Below are 13,727 nucleotides of genomic sequence, written 5' to 3' on the forward strand. Positions count from 1 at the left end.
GCTGGGGCCAGTTGTGCCCTTTGGTGTTTATTCGCAAGACAGCTGAGTAAGAGTCTGCAACGACAGCAAATCTTTGATGGTAAAGCAGTAGGCTAACAAGCATTAAAGGCAGAGATTTTGAAGGCAGGAGAGGCACAGTGGCTTGTATCAGGGTGTTCCTAAGAAGATTACATTTTATTTGTTCTCTAAGAAATAACCAGGTAATGTGCTGTGCGGGCATGGACCAGATCTGCAGAGCAAAGCAAGGCAGGCAGAGGTGGAATATCCCATCCTGAAGGGCAGTATAGAAAGGTGTATGTGTAAGAAATACCATTATGAAAGTAATGTGCAAGCCTTGAAAAAGCTGCAACAAACAAGAAGATTATGTAAGCAAGTGCATATTAAAAAGCACTGCAATGAAGATATAATGTGATAAAATCAGGGCCAAGAGCTTGATTGCACTGAGTAGCAGCAAGAGCCACCATAAGACCAAGGTAACAGGGTGATGGGGTAAAGGTCCTGGTAGCCTTAGGGCAGCGCAAAGTAACAGGCCGAGGTTTGCAAAGCTAGTCAAAACACTGGAGCCACTGAAGGGAATCTCATTGCTTAGTGGAGTCAGAAATGGCCTTTTGTTATTTGATTTTTCCTCCTCTGGTAACTCTGTTTCCACTTTTCTAAGTAAGAAATTAACATTTAGCTTTACTAGATAAAGTTTCTGTGCTTCTTCCTTAAGTACATATGATACAAAGAGTAAGCTCCTGATCATGGTGGCTCTCCAGAAACAACAAGCGTATGTGAAACCGGCTGTGAACTTCTGGAGAAGTTCACAGAAGCACCCTTCAAGCTCTAAGTGCCTGTTTGAGGGCTGTTACTGCCAAATGGCTGGGTCTCCAGGAGAAATCATTCTCATTGAGGAGCCTGGGTTTTCTGGCAATAAGAAGACTATGAATAGTCTCTGATGACAAACAATCCAAAAATCAACACGTTTCTTTTCCCCAATCCCTGAGTTCAGACACTTTTGCCAGAAGAAGAAAATAAAGTGACCCAAGGCCAGGAGGTGAGAGGAAGTCCTTGCCCCTTTCACTGCCCTTTGGTACCCATCTTCTCACTGGATCTTCTTGTCTTCGCTTCTCTTTCCCTTCTGTTTATTTTGGTCCCACTGCCTAAAATGCCATTTCTGTTCTCCTTTCATGTTTAATTCATAATAATTAACTAGAAGGCAAAATCTCAGACCTTATCTAACCTTATCCATCAACAAAACCCAGTAAAATGTAATTTGATTGTAGGTCTGTAACATTTTTTATTGTTTCAGCCTTATTCAATTTATTTCAGTAGGAAAAAATTCATTCTGGTAAAGTGAGTATATTTCCCTTTGGTCAGTAATATCATCGTTAGCTTATGGAATATGGAGATGAACCATTTTGAAATAATAATATTTATTAGATTGTTAGCACTGTTTCAGAAAAATGCCACCAGTGAGCGCTAGGGAGGAAAGAGGACTGAAAGTAAAGGTCATCAGGCACCAGGTGAAAAGACTTCGGAAGGGATCTGCATGTGGTTAGCAGCAGTAATGAGGCAGACACTTCTGAAGTTTCGGATGAGTTATCTCATTTAGAGCACGTTAGAGGAGGTGCTAGGTCCACCTTACAACGAGGCTCAAGGGTGGGATATGAGGCCAGGCACAAGCACTGGTGGTTTTTTTCCCTTAAAGACAGCACTTACACAGGTAGCATTGCGGGATACTGTAGTGGCTGGTTCTGAAGCAATGGCACTCACAAATGAGGTGCTTTTATTGCAGTCATATGTACAGCCTAAAGATGGCTCTGCCTGTGCTGTCAGTCATGGGCAGTTGCAGTAGGTTGTCAGCAGCTCTATATGGTGATGCATAAATGATACAACCCCTATACAACAGCTTGGCTGGTTTCCCAACAGAAGCTTCCTGTTCTTCTTTAGTAGACTTCAAGATTTATTCTTCTGATCACTAATGCTGTTTTAGCACATACCACATACCTCCTTGCCCTAGGGTCGCTGAATGGCTCCCTCAGCAAAATAACAGTCCTTTACAAGATAATTTATATATCAGTAAAATACCTTGGCAACAACATGTTATTAATACCTACGTAATTACGGCAATATTACTGGCATGTTATTGAAGTTGTTTAATTATAACCCAAGGGAAATAAACCCATTGTAAACGGATTCTTTTTTTTTTTTTTTTTTTTTTTTTGGTAGCTGAACAGAAAATGTCTCACTCTTCACCAAGCTGCTACTGGAAAGACCCAGGAGATAAGTGTTGAGGTGGTATGTCACTAGAGAAAACACAAGGATCAGACAAAACATAAAGGAGTCAAGGACTGGAAAATAGGTAGGATTCAGTTCAATATAGCATCTTCCACTCAGCTACAATGAAAAGACACTTTAGAAAGCAACAAGCTGCACAGAGCTCACATTACCTTTGTTCTATTATTTGGTTCATAATGTCGCACACTTAAAACCCCTTCTTGAGAGATGCTGGTGAAAAATGCTAGCTAATACTTTTTTATGTCAGAGAGAGGCAAAAGGGACCTTGACTTGAAGAGATAATGTCAATTTTATAGTCACTATTTAAGAAACCATTTTAAATTAGCTTCGATAAACCATCTCTCTCAAATTCTCTGACAGGTGTTTTCTTCTTTTATTTATTTGCAGCTGCATCTTTCAATTTGTTCTTTTTTTAATTTTCCTTCCTTCCTACAGAGAGAATCCAAACAAGCAAGAGGCCAAGCTGCCTGCAGTCAAACTCACTGTACGTTATTAACGTGAAGGAAGACATGGTATGGGTGAAACTGTAAGCACAGCTGCAGCTCCACTCACCTGAACCCTGGCTGTGTTCAAATGCACAGCTTATATAAATATATGTGATTATAAACACAAACAGAGAACAAAAAAAGGATTCGGAATGAAGATTGCCTCCTGATTAGAAATGTTTTTTGAAATATGTTTCAGACAGAAGCGTAATGCTTAAGTTTCTATACTGCCTAATATCATAGATATCAAGCTATGGGGTGACGCTCCTCCGTGCTCGGGCACAGAACAGTTTGGGGCGAACATGGCTGTTACTAATGTATTGTTCAAAGGCAACCTGAAAACTCAGCGGCTGCAACATATATCTTGGCAGCCTCTGAAGACTTTCATTGCTAAAGGAAATAGATGTGCAGTTCAAAAGCTCAAGTTCTGTTTTGGGAATTATTTACTCAGACTTTGTTTTTCCTCATTCCAGTGTAAGAGATCACGCTCTGCCCAGATGATGTTTTACGTCTTCCCGTATCATCTCCTCTCTTTTCCCAGGTTACGCAGATCAGCTAAATTGCTGAAAAGATAACAACAGATTGTGGTTGGAGCTTGAAAAGGTGTTGCCCTGCGGTTCAAGCATTAATGGTCGTTCTGAGTTTTTTTTCTTGCAGGCTTTTGAAGCAGTGGATTCTTTGCTGACTGCAAAATCAGACATTCGGGTTATAGGAGAGACTGTAGCTGGTCAGCAGAGCTGTGTTGTGCAGTGAGGCAAGGATATGTCACGATCTGGGGGCACCTGCCCATTGCTTGTTTTGGGATGAGAGGTGGGTAAACTCCATGCTGCCCCATTAAAAGGGGACACAATCCACTTACGCTAAGCTCTACCCCTGCATTTGTGCTGCATACCACCTAAACCAAGGGGTAGGCAGAGGGGGAGATGAAAATGCTGGCACCTGTAGTGGAGTAGGATGGGAAACTCTGTTTCAGTCTAACTCCATTTTTCCCTTCTTCCAAAATGAGCGCTCCGTTCACTTTAATTTCTTAATGAGGAGTTTGGCTGACAGGAATGAATGAAGTCAGAGCATTAGCGGTTGGTGCAATAGCTATTTTGCTGGCACAGGGCTCCAGAGTGAAAGGCAGCTTCTGCCAGCTCCCCCTTTGCAGCTGGCAGCAGAGTTCAGCCCCAGATCCAAATCCAAACACTTCCACCCTTTGGAGGCTCTGCACAGGTCCTGTGTGTGTGGCTGAGCTCTGAATGCATCCAGATGTCAGGAGCACTCAGCTTCTCCAGTATGTGGTGAAGCTAGAAGACATGTGCAGGGGTTTTGCCACATTCACACGGGAGGGGGGCTGAAATCATGCTCTGGTGCATCACCTCATCTTGGCAAAATGCCTTCTGGAAACGTGGGGACAACTAGATGTGGCAATATCCCAAATGTAGCAGCAGTCGCTTCCACATGGCACAGTCCCCTGTCAGATGCCAAGGAGGTGGTGGTCCTGCAACATCCTTGGCATCAGCAGGCAGAAATAGAGTAAGGTCCCACCAGTTGTCCCATGAGCAGGTGAGAAGTCAGGCTTTCAGAAGAAGGAGTGAGAAACCGCCAAAATGGGGTCTTCTATATGCTTGATTCTGAGTGAACCTTTGGTCTTAGATACCTTCCTCTGGGCTGAAAACTCAGTGAGCTGCGAGTGGCCACAGGAAGGAGGTAGTCACCCCCAGCTCTTAGGGCTGCCTGGCTCTTGGGCCAGCGTGACCTGGGAGGTCCCAAGCTCTTCCCACCCCTGCATGTCCCTGAGCTGCTCCCCAGTCACGTGAGGCTTGTGAAGGCATGCAGGTTCACTGGCTGTGCCCCAAAGCGTTTGGCAGCTCCACAGTCACTCTCGCAGATTGAGACCTGTTCAACTTGCTTCATTGACTTCTGCCTCATGCTCCCCCACTACTGGGCCAGCAGCCGTCCTCTTGCCCTCCTGCTCGTGGGCTGGCACAGCTGTGCTAGTTTGGCCTGACGTCTGGAGCATGAGGTCTCAGAGTAAGAAGGCAGTTGTAGCCGTTCAGGCAGAAAGGGTCTTTCTAGTGCTCAACGCAATTTCACAAGACGGCAGCCAGGAGCTGTGGTCCCTCTCCTCCTTGCATGGCCCCTTGTGCCAGAAACATGCCTTGCCACCTCATCCACCATGGGGAAGGGGATAAAGCTCAGAGGGTCTGCAGACTCGCTGGCAGCAGAGTGGTGGAATGGAGCCAGAGAGGGCTGTGCCTCCACTTTTTTCTGTCTCTCAAAGGAAGGATCTTCTGCTCTGTTGTCATGTACCCAGAGTGCCGAAGCGTTGTTGTCCATGTTAAAATACCATGCACACACTCTGCTTTGTTTATAAGCTAAAATACAAGTTGAGACCTGCTTAATATAATTCAATACTTGCAGTTTGTGTTATTATAGCTGATTTGTTTGATCAGGCATATGAAAACTGCTTGTCACCTGCTGTTTTACCTGATGTAGAAGGTTTGGAGACATCTGCATAAAGAACTTTATGGATTTCTGGGTTGTGTTAGTTCACAGCACACTAATTGCCATAGGCTCTGTTTTATTTCCTTTTGTGCACAGCCTGCCTCGCTTCCCCAGGGAGTTCTCTGCACCAAGAAAAATATAGAAAAATGCAGTTTTCATCAAGACCTCCCATATTTATGAACTATCATCATCCCATGACTTCTTCATGTCAGGCAGAGAACAAGAACTATGTTGAAGCATCCTGCAACTAAAATCATGACGAGGGAGCGGGCTTCAGCTCCAGGCCTTACTGGAGGTTAAGAGCCAGATCGTGTTCGGTGTCTCTTGCCCAAGCCTAATGCAGTTGGCCCCCGCGGCTGGCCCAGAGGTTGTGCCAACCCAAGGTGCTCGGCTGCAGCTAGTGATGGGGACGTGGAGCTCTGGAGTCAAGAGCAGCTGAAGGAGACCGAGCCCAGCGTCCCCTCTCGGATGACATACCCATCGCTTGCCGCATTTCTATGGTGCTGGCCAAGAACATCTCCTTCACCAGCTTCTCTGCTGTCTTGCTCTTTCCTACACAGCCTGTAGACTGCTGCTGGCCAGAAAGCAACTTCTTTTTGCCAGAAATTCTGCTTATTGAATCTGGTTTCACTGGGAGGGAGAGGCTGCTTGTAAGCCAGGGAGCAGGTGTGCCGCATGAAGCCCTGCTGCGCTGGTACTATCCTCTGGACAAACTGGGCAGCACTTGCCTATGCATCCAGGTCTCTGTCCCACCCGCAGGAATGGTGGCAGTGCACATGAGTGCCATCCCCAGCAGGCACCCACAGAGTGGCCACCAACCGCACCTAGACCTGGGAGCTAAAGACAACATCCGGGTGTCATGACAAAAATCAATTTTCCCCCACAAAAGATATGGTCTGGCAGTTAGAGCACTCTCCTGTGCAATTCCTTTTCCTGTTAGGTCTTTTTTTCTTCCCTGTGGAAACTCCATCCTATTCCTGAGAATCATTTTCATCTAAAATCATCTGCTGGTGTCCTTGGCTGACAGCTCAGGTGGGACCAGCACTAGCTCCAGGGAGCATCTGCCCTGCTCTGGGCTTCGAGAAAAGCGTGTGCGCAGAAATGGCAAAACTCCCATTGACCTCGACAGGATCTCATCAGGCCTTTCATGCTTCTAGCTTTTCTAATGTGGTGCTTTTAAATCAGTGCTGGCAGTTTGCAGCTATTAGTCAGTTCCTAAAACTGATAGAGAGAAACCGTCCGCAGCTGCTGACTACACCACAGCCTCTTGGTCTCACCTACTTGCACGAATAAAGGAGAGAGGAAGGTTCTGCGAGGCTGAATCTTGCCATCTGTCCTCAAACTTCACACTTGTTTCCATGCAAACAAGAACAAAATTGGTGCCTAATGCACAGTTCCACCTCTTGGCGACTGGCTCCCGGATCCACAGCCACGGGAGCGTCTCAGTGGCAAACATAAGGTGCAGATCTTAAATGAAGAATTAATGAAAACTCTCCTTCCCTTCTTGTTTTCCCTTTAAATTTAGTTTCCATGGGAACGGGTCTGGCAAGGCTGCCTGGAGGGAGCAGTGGAGAAGGAAATCTCTGCCTCGCTGCTCTCTGCTCTGGTTTGCCAGCTGAGCCTCTGAAATTGCCAGGCTTTTAAAGATGTTTTCTCTATTGTAATTTATGCCTTGAAGAAGACGAACAACTTCTCATAGAACAACTTCTCTAACAAGTCATGAACCACTTAGTTACGTTGCCTTCATGTGCAGTTGTGCCCTCAGTAAGCTGCATTCCTCTTCTTTAATTGCCAGGCTTACAGTGTAAAGGCGACATGCATCCGAACTAACTAGCCATGAATTGAAAGTGTCACTTGTGTTGGAAACATTCATTCCACCTCTTTTATTTTTTTTTAAGTGGTGGCAAGTGTGCCCTGAGCATGCAGACTGAGCTAAAACTGGGAGCGCAGAGCTAATTTTCTCATTAATTCACTATTTATCCTAGAGACAAATTGCATCAGGTGCAATCCTGCCATTTCTGCTAGATCTATCACTGAGTTGTTTTGCAGCAGGGTGGGGAATGGCATGTAGGCTGAAGCCTTGCACGAGAAGACATGGATGGGGTTGAGGGTGCAATACTTCTTTGGATTTCGCTGGAGGACTGTCCCAGGGACAGAGAGTCAGACAGGATTTGGCTGCATCCAGTTTGCCAGAAGTGGCCAGTGGGGCAAACCCTTCCTGCATAGACCAGCGTGCCCCTGGCTTTTCTCTTAGAGAGAATTTGGTGGCTTGCTCTAGAAGAGAGCCCAGGAACGAGCTGTCCCTTGTGCAGCATGGACAATCAGCGGAATATGAAACAAAAGGAAACTTGGAAGTGATGATAGCTGACAGTGTAGCTACATCCTTTCTTCCAGGTGAACAAATCCTAAGTATATTAGCACTGTAATATTTGGGGGTCAGACACTCCCAGGAATGGTGGTGCTTTTTTTTTTTTTTTTTTTTTTTTTACTGCTGTTGAGATGCATCTATTTCCATTTTTGTCAGGATTTGAATTTTGAATTTGCTGTGGAACATGACAAATAGTGCGAGCTACATCCACTCTCTCGAGTTGTGCAGACATGTACAATTCTAATGTAAAAAAGAAAAAAAAGGTTTAAAATCTAATTAATCCGAATCAGAATACTTCAGTGTTACCTGGTTTTGCTTTGGGCATGCAGAAAGCTTTGCTCTCTTTGATTACCTAGGTGTTTGCCTATAAATAGAAAGCAAGGCTATCATACCCAAGATGTAATAATGAGGCTGTTTTCTGCAAGTCACATGAGATATATCTTGCATATTGTACCATAACTATTCTGTACCTGATGCTGGTGTAGCCTCAAGCAGAGTATGACCTTCGTTACTGTGCACCACGCTTCAGGAAAGATGTAAACCAGTATTGGAGAGAACTCAGAAAGCAATCGGAATGACCAGAGGTCTAAAAAATATGACCTAAGAGACAAAACAGAATGAATTAGGTTTATTTAGTACAGTGGGGAGAAACCAAAGGGAGACATAGCAGTAAAGGGTAACTGCAAAGAGGAAGGTAATAAAATGCTTTCCACACCCGCAGTGAACAGAACGAGAAATTACGAGCTTAAACTGCAACAAGGGAAAATTAGTCTGGAGATGTGGAAAGCTTCCCTAATGATAGGGACAGAATTGTAAAACAGGGGTCAAAGGGATAGTATAGAGGCTCTCTAAATCCAATACTCCTGCCTCGAAGCAGAGCCAGCTGCACTGGGTGGATCTGGTCTGCCGGCAGGTTTCATCAGCCAGGGCCACGTTCAGTGGAGCAGGGCAAGCCGAAACCACTCGATTTATCCCAGGTTATTAGCTTATTTTTTAAGTACCACAACCCTTCCCGGGGTTGTTGTCTCATTCCAGTTAACCTGGTGCAAAAAGTTGTTAAGCACTTTGCCGAGTCGGAAGCATATCCTTGGCTGATCAGAGAGCCATTGGCTCCCTCAGTTGCATCCGTACCACAAATGCAGGAAGAAAATCATTTTTCTTCACTCTGACAAAACCACTCCTTGCCCCCCCCCCCCTTTGTCGGACTTCCTTTAGGGCCGCGGCCTGTCCCGTTTTGCCCGCCCGCACTACATTTTCGCACTCGGCCGGGAGCCCAAGCTCTGCGCGCCAGCGCAGGGGCCCCCGCACAGCCGCCGGCCCGGGGACTCGAACCTGCCGCACAGCCAAGCGCGGAGCCGCAGTCCCGCCCTCTCTCCCGGCGCAGGAAGTTGGTCCGCCGCGGGCCACCGTCTCTCCGCGGTGCGGTTCCCATCTGCGTCCGGGTGGGTACGGTAGCCCCCGGCGCGGGAGCAGGAAGGCGCCTCCCGGCTCGTTCCGTGCGCGCACCCGTTTCCCTTCCCCTTCCTGCCGGCGCCGCTCCGCTCGGCGGCGACTGCCCTGCCCGGCCCGGCCCGGCCCGGCCCGCTGCCGCCATGAGCGAGAAGGGCGAGCTGGACCTGACCGGGGCCAAGCAGAACACCGGCATGTGGCTGGTGAAGGTGAGAGGCCGCCGGGGCACCCCCGGCCCCGGCCCCGCGCGGCCTGCGACGGCCGGGCCCTCCCCTCCCCCGCCGGGCCGGGCCGGGCGGGGCGGCAGCGGGGCCTCGGTGCCGCGGCGGGGGTGGGGGGTCGCGGGAAGCGGCTTGGGGGGAGCCACGGGAGGCAGCGGGAGCTGCCCTTTAGCCAATGGCTCGTTAAGGATAGGAAGTAAGATACAATAATCGTTATTATCCCCCAAATCTGCGAAGCTGGGAACTCCCAAGTTTATGTCCTGGCTAAGAAAAAACAACGAGAGCTCGCCTGCCTTCTCTATGTTTGTGCTATCGCTGCAGCCCGCCGTGAGGAGTGCAGTTACAGCGAGGTCAGTGGGAAAGGAGAGAGCACGGCGGTGCAGAGACCTCCGAATCAGAAGCAGGCGCTGCTGCAGGAGCAGGGCCGTGTCTGTGTGTGCTGGTGCTAACCAGGCCATCGCTGCCTGTGCCTCAGCCTCGTTCTCTGGCAGGTCTTTCTATCAAAATCACTTGATTGTTTCTGCTGACAGCAAACTAGCGTTGGCTCAGGAAAGAGGAGGCTCATCAGCCACTCAAGGAGTATGTGCACTGGCCTCCTTCGAGTCCCTTGTGGGGGTGCCCCCATTTTGCTAGATCAGCATTTGGGAAGAAACAGTAGATCCTTTTCTTCTGCCTCTTGAACAGGCCCAGAGCAGCCTGAAAGAAGCCATAGGGACAGGGGAGTACCAAAATATTGTTTCTGGGTAGTGGGGAGGATATGACAGCATCTTACTTCAACCACCAAAGCATCGTATTGTGGCTCTAAAAAAATTGGTGGGGGATTTCAGAAGTTCTGCAAGGCAAAGCAAGTCTGGTGGTAGTGTGTAGGTCGGTGCATCTGGCTTCCTCTTTCTTACCTGAATGTGTGGTTTCATGAAACCGTACTGAAAACTTAGCACTCTGATTGGAGGAAATTATCCAGAACAATAAAAACAAAAGCTGACGGTGGAAAGTTGCGGAAGTATATCGTAGTACAGAGTGACTGGATGACGAAATGGCAGATGAAGTTCAAAGCTGAAAATGTAAAATGATGTACATAGGGAAAAATTATTCTAATTATACTTGCATGGTGATTGGGTTTCGGCTGCTTATTGTCATTTGGAAAGGAGATCCTGGATTTACAACAGATGAAGATAGCTCTGTGAGAGTGTCCTGTCAGTGGCAGTCAAATAAGCAAATTCAGACTGGGCATTATTAGGAAAGATATAGTGAACAAAAGAGAAAATACTATTTTGCTGTCATATAGCCTGTCGCTTGAATACTGTGTACAGTTCCGGTCTCATCTTCCCCATCTTGGAAAATTTGTGGTTCAACTAGAAAAAGTACAGAGGAGGGCAACGGGATTGATCAGAGGCACAAGGAATGGTGTCTGCAGGGACCTCCTAAATATGCTAATGCAGGCTGGAAAGATGATTGATGTGGAAATCTGACAGAGGTCTATAAAGTCAGGAGTAACAAGGAGAAGGTGAATAGGGAAGTCAGTTCTAGCACAAGAATTAGGGATGTGTCAAATTAGGGATATGTGAGGTGGGGGTTCAAAGCAAACATTTTTGCACAATACGTCGTTAAGTTTTGGAACTTGTTGCAAACAAGTGTGAATGTCTTGCTTTGCAGAGGCTCAGAAAGCCATTAGACCCATTTATGCAAGAAAAGGGTACTGAGATATTAAAAATGAAGATGCTCCCATTCCTCAGGAAGTGCTGGGTCAAAAATTGCAGAAATTGGAAGAGCATACTGGGGAAATAGCTGTTCTTGTCTTGTTTTCCTGCTCTTCCCTAAGTGTCTGCTGTTGGCCACATTGGAGACAGGATACTGAACTTGATTATCCATTAGTCTGACATGGGTTTGTGGTTTTCTAAGCAAGCCAGGAGTTTTCAGGCATGTCTGTGCTTACAGATGATACCACTCTGCTGCCTGGTTTAATGAGAAAACTGGACTAGCAAGAGCCGTTAAATACTGTTCTTCCAAGTCAGTGCCTAATATTCTTTAATCCTTCATGCATGTGGTCTGAATTTAGAATCTGGCTGTCTTCTGGCATATTTAAGAAAAAGCTCCAAAGTTGCCAACATTGATAGACCGTAGCAAGGTGCGTGCAGGTTTTTGCCCTTTGGATTCTCTGGATCTAAACTTGGAAGCAATGGGTATTTTTAATCATCACTAGCTAGGATAACTAGGCTGAATTTATCCTTGCCTTGAGTGTGAGAGCAATAAGCTCTACTAAAAAGAAAAAAAAAGGCTTATTTAATTTCTTTTTAGCATGTGTTATGCTAGCACAGGAAGTATTCCAGAGAGACTACTTAACAGGCAATAAAAAACATAGAGATTTCTTGTTATGTGATTAAATTACATGTTTTTCGAAAAGAAGAGTTTTCTTACCTACATATCCCAGAATAAAGGGCACTTGTCCTGAAAACTTTAAGTAGCCTTTTACTATGGCATTCATTATGTGCTTTCCACAAGTCGGTCTTTCAGTGGGTATGTAGCTTCCAAAGTCCTAAGAGTCTTTGAAAACTATTTTCGCTCTCTAAAAGCAGGTCACTCTTGTTTTCTGTACCTTATTTCAAGGACCAACAAGATTTTGAAGACCAATTGTTCTCCATAAATTGCATTCTTATCATGCTAAATTGAAAAGAAAGTGCTCAATTAAGATGTCTGCAGTGTACAAGACATTACTTACCTTTCCTGTGATTGCTTAAGCCATTAGCATGGAGCTGCAGATTTTAGCCTGTGGTTTGGGGAGCACCATCTGATTTTAACTCAAGCAAGAGTGTATGGATTGAAATAATCCTTTGATAGCAATCCATCGTAGCCTTTTTTCTTTTCTTGTTCTGCATAACCATTGACTCCAGATAGGCTAGCAGAAAGATGATTAATTGCAGTCTTTGAGACTGTTTCCCCTGCAGTTGAAAGAAGTATGATAGATCTGTAACATCCCAATCTGAATGAATTCCTTGTCTAATTACATTATACATAGCAAGTGAGTGATTTTAACAGCATGAGGGTCCTTGTTTCCTTGTTCAGTGATACTGAATGTATGTGTACCTTATTACCTGGCAGTATAAGTTATGGCCAGATTAGGTGTGAGCACGTGATAGTATTTCTACTAAGTGAGCCAGAGCACAAGTCACAGCGTTTATGTTGGCTTTACACCAACTTTGGGATGAAAATGGTATCTGATCTGGCATGAAATCTATAGAAAGTTACCATTTCAAAAACTGTGCAAAAACATAAACAAGTAGATTGTGCCAATTAATTGCTTTCTGTCATTCGTTTGAGACATTTTTGACCCAGTGTTAAGAGTTTATGGAAACCTGGACTGATACTTATTTTGGCTGAGCAATTGGAGGACATCTGGATTTTCTAGCCATTACATAGTACTTTATGAGGACACTGTGAGACTAAAGGAAAGTGCTAAGCACCAGTACAAAAATGTCATCTGTTTTTTATGAAGAACAGAAAAATGTGAGGCTAGTATTAAATTCATTTGAGTTATAGTAACTTACTAGATCACTGTTTGTCAGCATGTTTTCTGTGATAGACTCTTAGCCTCCCCAGCTGTGAATTAAAACTTAGTTTATGTTTTATTTTAATCCAGACAAAAATCAGATTACAAAGTTCCCCTTTGGTGCTTGAAACAGAAGAATCTTCTGCTGCCTGGATATCATGCAACAGAACTTAATGTGTCTGTCTTTCCCTGGCTGTGTCTCACAACCTACATTGCCTGTAGGTCTTTCTAACTGGACGTTGGTGTTTTCAGCAGCTATGGAGTGTGTGGGCCAGAATGAACTTTACTCTGCCAGTATTGTGAATGAAAGCTATTGCTCCTAATTAAAAAATGTTAATTTGTCCTGATGTGTCAGGAGCATATATAGAAGAAAGATAGAAAATTTCTGTATCTGAATACTTTTTTAGTGCGTGGCATTGGAGCAGTAAAATGATCTTTCTTTTCAATTCGCTGTTGTGCTAGGCACTGAGACTGCTTTACTTCTTTGAGATAATGTTTTCCTAGTGACTGCTACTTTCTCATCAGAAAGGAACAGTTTATAGAAAGAAGTAAACTTCTATTAGACTGCTTTCAGCTGTTTCCTTTTGAAAAAATTCTCTGATTTCCATATCACTTGAACATCTTACGGTTTAGTTCTGCATAGTCAGATAAGAGATTGTCCTTATTGTCTCAGGTCTATATTCCATTTCTCGATGTGGCAGTACTTCTGTATGTAATGGCATGTGTGTAGGGGGAAATTGCTCCAGTCTCACATTTGTTGTATTAATGTGTCATGTTCAGCCCCTATAAAAAGCCATCATACCAAAAGACAGTCATAATCGCTGAACAGTGGGGGGAAAACTATGCTATGTGATCTACAAAACATTGCACTGTGCATTTATAACCAGTTC

The 13,727-nt window shown here is 45.2% G+C and overlaps 1 protein-coding gene and 1 long non-coding RNA gene across 4 annotated transcripts in view; one reads left to right on the forward strand and one right to left on the reverse strand.

Annotated features, from left to right (window-relative positions):
* Positions 1–1,333: 1,333 nt before the first annotated feature.
* Positions 1,334–9,101, reverse strand: LOC112988158 (uncharacterized). 2 transcript variants are annotated; one of them, XR_003260466.2, is made up of 3 exons: positions 8,956–9,101; positions 8,094–8,223; positions 1,334–2,288 (listed from the first exon to the last, which is right to left on the reverse strand). It is a non-coding gene; the product is annotated as an uncharacterized LOC112988158 (long non-coding RNA). The 2 variants fall into 2 exon arrangements; XR_003260467.2 differs by lacking the exon at positions 1,334–2,288 and adding an exon at positions 7,718–7,863.
* The window catches only part of GTF2F2 (general transcription factor IIF subunit 2), a 92,540-nt gene continuing 87,835 nt past the window's right edge, over positions 9,023–13,727 (forward strand). The window contains exon 1 of one of the 2 annotated variants that reach the window (XM_026108415.2): positions 9,023–9,281. In XM_026108415.2, coding sequence (XP_025964200.1) covers positions 9,216–9,281 — 66 coding nt within the window. In that variant the 5' untranslated portion in view covers positions 9,023–9,215. The remainder of the gene's footprint in view (positions 9,282–13,727) is intronic. The other variant, XM_026108416.2, reaches the window with a different exon arrangement.

This window comes from Dromaius novaehollandiae, chromosome 1 (genome assembly GCF_036370855.1).
Source record: "Dromaius novaehollandiae isolate bDroNov1 chromosome 1, bDroNov1.hap1, whole genome shotgun sequence".
NCBI classification, from domain to species: domain Eukaryota; kingdom Metazoa; phylum Chordata; class Aves; order Casuariiformes; family Dromaiidae; genus Dromaius; species Dromaius novaehollandiae.